At 41.3% G+C, this 10,000-nt stretch overlaps 1 protein-coding gene across 2 annotated transcripts in view; it reads right to left on the bottom strand.

The window, feature by feature from the left end:
- plekhh3 (pleckstrin homology, MyTH4 and FERM domain containing H3) overlaps positions 1–4,778 on the bottom strand; it is a 37,046-nt gene extending 32,268 nt beyond the window's left edge. For both annotated transcript variants that reach the window (XM_027161032.2, XM_047800713.1), the window contains exon 1: positions 4,083–4,778. In XM_027161032.2, the coding sequence (XP_027016833.1) occupies positions 4,083–4,238 (156 nt within the window). In that variant the 5' untranslated portion in view covers positions 4,239–4,778. The remainder of the gene's footprint in view (positions 1–4,082) is intronic.
- Positions 4,779–10,000: the final 5,222 nt, after the last annotated feature.

Genomic DNA, 10,000 nt, shown 5'->3' on the forward strand with positions numbered 1-10,000 from the left:
ACACACACACACATCTGTGGGGTCTGACCACCTGTTGGAGTGTGTGAGCGGTGTTGGGCGGCTGCAGTGGAGGAGGGCTTTGTGTAAATACGCAAACGGAAGTTTCCGGAGAGGGCTTTCCCACATTTCTGCCAAACATCACCAGCCCCCTCACACACACACACACACACACACACACACACACACACACACACACACAGTGGTCAGTTAAAAGTGACCCTTTACTAATTCTTTAGAACATTATACACTACTAAGCCTGTGGGCAGGACTGAACATAGTCTTAGATCTAAACCGATAAAAAAAAAAATTTAAAAAATCCTATATTTCATACAGTTTATTTCGACTCCCATCCAGGAACATAAATCGATCACAGAGAAGTGGCACAAAGAGATAATGAGAGCTCTTTCTGGGAGGCAGGCGGCTCCGGGGTCGATAGTCCGGCCGGATGAGGACTATCGATCTGCGTCAGGAGGAAGCTCGCTGTTGCTGACGCAGCTGAGATATCAATAATCCATAATTCCGGCAGCCGCATTAATAAACCATGAGTCGTGACTAAACGATGAGTCGTGACCAAGCGCTGCTGCGCTGTTCCCCAAAGACAAAGCAGAACTTATTTAAAAGAACGAGTCCATCCATCCATCCATTTTCTGTAGCACTTATCCTATGCAGAGACAAAGAAAACCTGGAGTGTATCCGTGGACATGGGGCACACACTCATCATGGGACACACTCACACACAGCGAACACCAATCAGCCAACAAGGAGTGTGTTTTGGACTGGAGAAGAACCAGGAAGAACCTGGAAGAAACCCCTGAAGAACAGACAGTGGAGAAGACAGGAATCAAACCCCTCACCCTGGAGATACGAGGTGAGGAATTTGAGTGTAAGTCGGTGGTAACTAAAAATGTAACCGAAGTCCAGTCTTGGCTGAATAATACCAAGAGCTTCTGGGGATCATGGGGGAAAAAATGCAGCATGAATGAGATTGAATATGAACGAAATGAATGGAGAAAATGATGAATGGATGATGACAGAAAAGGGCATCAGGAAATGGAAGAAAATCTCCTGGGGCAGTTACTTATTGATTAGGTTTTAGCATTCAGTGCAGCACTGTGTGTGTGTGTGTGTGTGTGTGTGTGTGTGTGTGTGTGTGTGTGTGTGTGTGTGTGTGTGTGTGTGTGTGTGTGTGTGTGTGTGTGTGACTCAGAGAGCAGAGACATGTTAGTGTCTGTCTCTGCAAACTCTCGGATCAAACCTACACTGGTTGGAACACTGATTACACACCTGAGTGTATGATGTAGAGACAGATTCTTGATTTGCTCTGGAGTATTTGGAGTGCACACACACGCACGCAAGCACACACACGCAAGAGGCATGCTGGCTTGTGTGTGTGTGTGAGAGAGAGAATAACCAATGGCTGATATCTGGCTATTAGTTCAAGCACCCAAGAGGTGTGTACTTATTATATAAGTTGTCGCAAAAGCTGCACGAGTAACAAAATATCCCGTGTTTAAAAAAGGCTATTTATTTTTTGCCCCGAACCCTGACACAAATTCTGGGTAAGTTCAGAGAAAAAAAAAAAACATAAAAGAACATAAAAGTGACTCATTTGTAAATATGATGATAAAAGTGTATCAGTACACACCTAACGCCCGCGGAATCTAATTATCCCACACACACGTCTCTCTCTGTCTCCTTTGTTTCTGTCCCTCTTTAATCGTGGTTTACATGGCAGCGTGCTGTCACACGCTCTCCTGATGTAGCGTGTCGACAATAGCCCTTCACAGTGACCGCATGGGAATGACACCATGACTATAGATGTCAGATGACCGTTCACTGGAGTGTGTGTGTGTGTGTGTGTGTGTGTGTGTGTGTGTGTGTGTGTGTGTGTGTGTGTGTGTGTGCACATGTGGCCAGACTGAGTAATAGTCAGGAAGTAAACACACCCAGAATCGGGCTTGATAAGTGAACATGTCTAAAGTCTTTGCTGAAATTACATCAGACACAAGCTGCTGATGATGTCATGAGGACAAGGCAGGTCGGATCAGTCAGGATGAAGCCACCCATGCTGGTTTGCATCACTCACACACACACACACACACACACACACGCACGCACACACATACACGCACACACACACACAGGGTTAACTGATGACACCTGGGTGACCTTTAATGTCTCGCAGCAAGAAATCTAATACTCTTAGTGCACTGACACAAAACAGTAGGGAAAATGTGTTTCGCTATTAACATCTCTGAGACTCAACACTGAGAGCTAAAAACGTTCGATTTGCTAAATACAGCGACGATGAATCGGTTTTCTGTGATACTACGAACATTAATGCCAACGATCGGTCCTAATCTGAGGTAAAGTTTAACTTTTGATGTTAAGCACAACGTTTGAAATCTCTGACATGCTTCCAGATTACACAACAGGACGTGCATTGATTTATTCCTGCTTCGATTTCTCAACTATTAACCAACGACGCCTCGTACTGAATTACTTCCTGTCACCGCTCGCGTTATAGAAACTACAGACACTCAACACGCTTTACAAAGCAAATTTTACTGACAGAAAATGTCACTAGTGACCAATTTAATTTGAATTAATCTGTTTGTAATTTGTCTTAGATTAGGTCGAGCTTCTGTCATGCAAATGAATCGACACTTTCTGACCAATCAGATTTGAGAATTCAACATGGAGCAGAATATGTAAGCTCCTACAAAAGGTGGTGTAATCAAACGGCTGAACAAAGATCTGCTTAAGGACGGTATGTCATGCAGTATTGTCGTGTGTTAGTAGTTGTCTGTTCTGTAAATACAATACGGTGTTACTCCTGTAACCATGGTGACCAACACGCCCACTGAAATCTGCTTCCAACCAATCAGGTGGCTGCACCTCTGCCCTACTGCTTACACAAGGGCGCTAATTAGAGCGTGAAATAACGGCTTCTACACCCTACGTTGTGTGTTTTTTTTTTTTTTGTTTTTTTTTTAAAGAAAGCCGTCTGGGATTAGTTTTGTTTGCTTTTTTTCTTTAGTCTTTTATATTTTACTCTACACATGTGGCTGGTAATGCAAGTCTCAAAGTGACTAACGGTACTAACATGTTAACCGGAGCAACAGCGACGGGTTTGGGGTCGTGGATGAAGTGAAGTAAAAACCTGAGAGGTTTCATCACTAGTTTTATCATTATGTTGCCAAAGTTTCAGCTGAAAAGAAAGGTGTGAAAGTCTTAAATTGGTGGCAGGTGAAACTCCGGGCAAGAAATAACAGACATGCTAGAATTATAAAAATGGTTCATTTCTAAAAACCTCAAACTTCAAACATCTCGTCTGGGTCTGTATTTAATATTTAAAGTTTCGACGTTCACCTCAGAGTTGTTTCTGCAAAATCTTAAAAAAATAATAACAAGTTCACCAATACAGGACGTGACGATTCAGTGGTTAAGGCTTCGGGTTAGCGATCAGAAGGTCGGGGGTTCGAGCCCACAAGCTGCTGAGATATCGACGTTGGGTCCTTGAGCAAGGATCTTAACCTCACCTGCTCCGGGGGCGCCGTACTATTGCTGACCCTACGCTCTGACCCCAGGGCTCATAATAATAACCTGGGAAAACTTATTCACTGCATGTCGTACTCTGTCTGTGTGTGTGACAAATAAAAAATGAAAACTGTTCAGCTGAAGATAGGAAAACTATCAGAACTGGTGCTGGCTGGATGTTTTTTGTTTTTCACACCATTCTGCGGAAATCTCCATGGTGGAAAATCCTAACAGTAGAACATTACTTAAAGCTCCTGACATGCACAACTGACCGATAAACACCGATTTAAATGAATAAAACTTAAATAATCGAACATCCACCGTGTAAACGTACAATGTTATCGTGATATAACAAATAAAACGTTCAGATATTTAACTTTGCTGGCAAACCATCAACAAATACGGTATGTTTTTGGTTCTAATCCTGTGGAATATCTCTATAGAAATGAACTGACAGTAGCAGATAGTTGACACTGTGACGTCACATCAACACTGATTCCTGGTCTAAAACTTTTCGAAACCGGTTTGTTGTGTTCACATACCGGCGCGCTGCGCGTGCGCTCCTCCTTGTTGCGCAACTCGAAGGACTCTTCCTCCTCCTCTTCCTCCTCTTCCTCTTCTCTGCCTCCATGCTCGCGCCCCAACAAACGGAAGCCTCGCGTGCAGCACAGCCACCAGCAAACTCCCCGCAAAGGCATTCAAAATCCGCACACGAGCTTTTTAGTTTTGTTGTTGTTTGTTTGTTTGTTTGTTTTTTAACAGCTGCACCTGTGAGCAAAATGGCTGCGCGCACACATCCGCCCGGCGCGCGCTCCGTTACCGTGGAAACGAAACGGTGTGGCTAGCTTTAGGAGAGTTTTGTTGAAGTTAGAATCCAAAAGTCGATTTTTTTTTCGTCATGATTTTGTAGAAATGTCCGAACACCGTACGGACAAAAACCCGCAAGAAATAATAAAACGATAAAAATATATATAAAGCGAAAATATCTTTCTCCGGAAACTTTATTCAACGTTATTCACTGAATTAGAAAAGAAGAAAGAAAACAAAACTGTTTCCTTTTATTTTCCAGCGCAAAATAAAAGAAATGAGTATTTTAATTGCATGTTAAAACTAGCAAAGTGCAATAACGTCACGTTTCAGCGTCTCGGTGTCAGCTTATAGCTCCTAGCTGTTAGCTGTTAGCTGTTAGCTCCTAGATCTCCCTCACCGCTGCCCCGCTTCCAGACTGCTGAAAGTTCAGCGTGCAGGAGCGTGTTGGAGAAAGTAGGCGTGGTCTGTTCGCACACGTTCCCTATCCTAAAATATGATTGGTTGATCCGGCGCACGCCTACAGAACAGCCACGCCTCTTATGCGTTGCGTCACAGCCTGCTTTTGGCAACAGGCCCTAACTTGTCATCCCGACGTTTACTGCAGCAATGCATGAATTTATTCATCAGAATCAGAATCACAATCAGGTTTATTGGCCAAGTGTGTTGATCTTGTCACACACAAGGACATACAGACATAAAGAACACTATACTGCACATTTAGCTTCGGCCATACAAGATAAAACAGATTATACAAGACGATACAGACTATACAAGAGAAAACAGACAATACAAGACAAGACAAAACAGTCTATACAAGACAGACAATACAAGACAAGACAAACAGACTTTACAAAACAAGACAAAACAGACTATACAAGACAAGACAAAACAGTCTACAAAACAGGCAATACAAGACAAGACAAAACAGTCTATACAAGACAAGACAAAACAGACTATACAAGACAAACAATACAAGACAAGACAAACAGACTTTACAAAACAAGACAAAACAGACTATACAAGACAAGACAAAACAGTCTACAAAACAGGCAATACAAGACAAGACAAAACAGTCTATACAAGACAAGACAAAACAGACTATACAAGACAAACAATACAAGACAAGACAAACAGACTTTACAAAACAAGACAAAACAGACTATACAAGACAAGACAAAACAGTCTATACAAGACAGACAATACAAGACAAACAGACTTTACAAAACAAGACAAAACAGACTATACAGGACAAGACAAAACAGTCTATACAAGACAAGACAAACAGACAATACAAGACAATACAAACAGACTATACAAGACAAGACAAAACAGACTATACAAGACAAGACAAAACAGTCTGTACAAGACAGACAATACAAGACAAGACAAACAGGCTTTACAAAACGAGACAAAACAGACAATACAAGACCAAACAGACTATACAAGACAAGACAAAACAGACTATACTGTACAAGACAAAAAAGACAAGACAAAGACTATACAAGACAAGACAAAACAGACTATACAAGACAAGACAAAACAGACCATACAAGACAAAACAGACTATACAAGACAAGTGAGCCATGTACTTGTAATAACTATGTAATAAAAACTATAGCACTTTTATGTAGTAATTAATAGTGCCATCTTCCACAGTGTAATCATAAAGAAATATAGACAAATACAAATCATAGACCTTCTGGATATGTCATTGTCACGTGACCCTTTAGGTTCCCTGGACCTGATTTTGGGAACATTTATCTAAAACAGACAAGACTTAATACATAATCAATCTATGACAGAGTAAGAAAAAGAATATACACTAGGGTGAAACATTAGGAGGTCTAAGCACATTCACGGGAAAGTGTCCCACTATAAACCCTGCAGATCTTTTCTTGTTCCAGCTGGGATGTCGTCGTTTGAGACGGAGCACCTTGGAATGTTGAGAGTAAAAAGTAGGTAAAGAAAAGTGAGCTTATTTATTTGGGTAGTGCCAAAAAGGGGAATCTGGAGCCTGTGTGTGTACTGACAAGAGAGCGTTAAGACTTCAGTGAACAAGCAAATGATGAAAGACAGAAAGAGAGAGAGAGAGAGAGAGAGAGAGAGAGAGAGAGAGAGAGAGAGAGAGAGAGAGGTGTTAATATGGCCTGAAACACATTTCATGCCTGAATGGAAAGCAGATGGACTTCCAGGAAGAGTAAAGAAAAGGACAAAGGGGGAGGGAGAGAAATAAAAGGACTTGATCTCAAAAGAAAAGAAATCTGAATCCATTTTTCTTTCCCTTCTTTTAGTTTTATCAGCACTATTATTCCTTCTCACACATACATCCTTACAGGCTTCATGAACCCCAGTAGATCCTTTTAAAACCATACAAGAAATGTTCATGAGAACTCTCTCTCTCTCTCTCTCTCTCTCTCTCTCTCTCTCTCTCTCTCTCTCTCTCTCTCTCTCTCTCTCTCTCACACACACACACACACGAGACACTTGATCGCTTTTCCCTTTCTCTCTCCTTCTCTCATGTCACTTCATTTCCTCTTGTTTGCTTTGCTCCGCTCTGCTCTCTCCTCATTCATCACACTTTTGAGGCTTTAAGGGAAAATCGGCCCCGGAGGTCTCGCATATCAATATCTATAATCTCCAATTTAATTTCTAATGAATTTCAGAGAACTTAAACCTCTTTTATGGACATGTTGCACCATATTATTACATTACCCACAATACTATGCAACTGCTTGCAGATCCTTGGCTTCATCTCTACCTAAAGGGACCTAAAGATGCTGCGGTGCAGAGTTTTAGTCTTTAAGACATACGATCTGCTCAAATCAGACCCGAGGGTTAAAACGTCATGTCATTACCGCCATCAACACCATCCGGCTTGTCGTCTCATAAGTTGCTGATTAGCTGAGCCGAGTCTTTGGCAAAAATCAACATCTGTATAGCTGCATTGCATTCTGGGACATTGAGTCCAGGGTTTGCCCGGACGTCTCTAACGTTTCAAATTAATATGATGATGGTTTGGGGAGAAAAGAAGCACCTGACTGCTAAAAACCCGACGAGTGATGTGTGAGAACGCTGAAACCTTTTCTTCTATTAAACACTGCACTAGCAGAAACTTCTCATGGGAATAACGGTGACCCAGACAACCCGCAAATTAGCGGCAGAATCTCTAAACTCATCGCAAATATTTTACTATAATCACGTTTAATGTGTTTCAGGCTGGACTTCTCTCTCTCTCTCTCTCTCTCTCTCTCTCTCTCTCTCTCTCTCTCTCTCTCTCTCTCTCTCTCTCTGTCTCTCTTTTGTTGCTTTCTCTCGACCTACAAAAACAGATGTTTTATTTTTAGAACATCCCACTCCTTCTCTCTCTCTCTGTATCTCCTTCTCTCCTTTTATCCCTCCCTCTCCTGCCATGTCCAAGCCCACGCCATTTTGAAAAAGGGAATTTTTTATTTTTTACTTCTATATAAGGCTTGTACGAAAGCAAAGTTTTCAGAAGGAAAGCGACTGTCATTATCTTGCCCCATCGCTTTGGCCCGGAGGACGGCGAAAGGTGAAGCAGAGGTCCCCCATTCCCGCCTTCATCACGGCCCTACTTCCTCTCACGTCTCACACCACTCCGTGCGGTGATGGAGGTGAAACTGTTGAACAAATACTGAGATTGATTTCTATGATTATGTTAAAGGAATACTCCATCGGGGTTTATCGCTGGTCTCACATCTGTAGCCGAAAACAATTTCATCATTACAATGGATATCTACGGAAGCGTACTGCATTCGCTTGAGGAAAAAAATCTACTCTGTTTTTCTGAATTAATGAGTTAATTATCTCAGAATTATGAGATAATTTTTTATGAATAAAACGTTTTTTGCTCTGTTTTTCGGAATTAACGACTTAATTATCTCAAAATTAAGAGATCGATTTTTTTCACTCTGTTTTTATGAATTAATGAGTTAATTATCTCAGAATTATAAGAATAATCTTCATGGAAAAAATGATTTTGCTCTGTTTTCCTGAATTAACGAGATCCCTCAAAATCCTGCGAGAAGCTCTCACCTGCACGAAGTAACGTCAGGCCACAGTTGCTGATGCTAATCAGCCTGACCCTCCAACAACAACAGTGCCAGGCCTACATGGGTTCAGTGCATGTAAGATAGCTAAGTTATTATAGTTAAGCTACATGTTAATGCCAAATGATGTCTGCTAACTGTTCGCATTAAACATGTTAAACGAGGAAAAAAAAAAGTTTTACATGTCGTAACGCGAACTGTCAGCAGACATCATTTGGCATTAACATGTAGCCTAACTATAATAACTTAGCTTAGCTTATGTAGCTTAACTATAATAACTATAGTTATTATAATAACTATCAAATACTATCGAATTGTATAATAACAAATCGAACCATATGATATTCGGTCATATCATAGCGTATTAAATCACTATGCATCATCGTTGTGTCATATCATAATGAATCATAACATGTTGAATCATACCATATCAAACCGCATTATAATGAATCGTCTCCTATTGAATAGTATCATAAAAAATCGAATCATATTATATATTCAGTCATATCATAATGTACTGAATCATATCATAAGGAATCATATCATAACATATTGAATCATACCATATCAAACCACATCATGATGAATCGATTCCTATCGAATTGTATCATAACCAATCGAACCATATCATATTGAATCACATTGAATCACAATGTATCAAATTGTATCATAATGAATATGATTCAATATTAATGTACTGAATTGTATCATCGAATCGTTTCGTATCATAATGAATCAGATCATATCAAGGTAGAATCGGTGATATCATAAAATATCGTATTGTTGCCTTGTGAATTTAAATCTTACTGTATCATGTAGTGTGAAAACCAGTCTATTTTTAATATGCTGTATTAAGCCCTCTAATTATATACAGCCAATCATTCGTTCATTCATTCATTCGTTTTCTACCGCTTATCCGAACTTCTCGGGTCACAGGGAGCCTGTGCCTATCTCAGGTGTCATCGGGCATCGAGGCAGGATACACCCTGGACGGAGTGCCAACCCATCGCAGGGCACACACACACACACTCTCATTCACTCACACACTCACACACTACGGAAATTTTCCAGAGATGCCAATCAACCTACCATGCATGTCCTTGGACCAGGGGAGGAAACCGGAGTACCCGGAGGAAACCCCCGAGGCACGGGGAGAACATGCAAACTCCACACACACAAGGTGGAGGCGGGAATCGAACCCCCAACCCTGGAGGCCTGAGGCGAACGTGCTAACCGCTAAGCCACCGTGCCCCCCTCCACAGCGAATCATATTATATATATTTGTACACCTTCGCTCAGTTCATAAAACAGGTTTTTTTCATGTCGTTCGATCCACTCGATACAAATTGTCGAATCTGGAGACCGGGTCTCTCTCAGCTGAAGCAGATTTGAGCCTGGTCCTGTTTGACTCCCTGAAAATAACTGTGCAGGATCGTTGCCAAAATGACTGCCAAGTGGACAGACTTTACTAGAAGGATTTCAGTTACACACACACACACACACACACACACACACACACACACACACACACACACACACAAACAGAGAATGACTTCACCAGTGACTTGGTGGTGGCAAGTGGC

Source organism: Tachysurus fulvidraco, chromosome 15 (genome assembly GCF_022655615.1).
Source record: "Tachysurus fulvidraco isolate hzauxx_2018 chromosome 15, HZAU_PFXX_2.0, whole genome shotgun sequence".
Taxonomy (NCBI): Eukaryota; Metazoa; Chordata; class Actinopteri; order Siluriformes; family Bagridae; genus Tachysurus; species Tachysurus fulvidraco.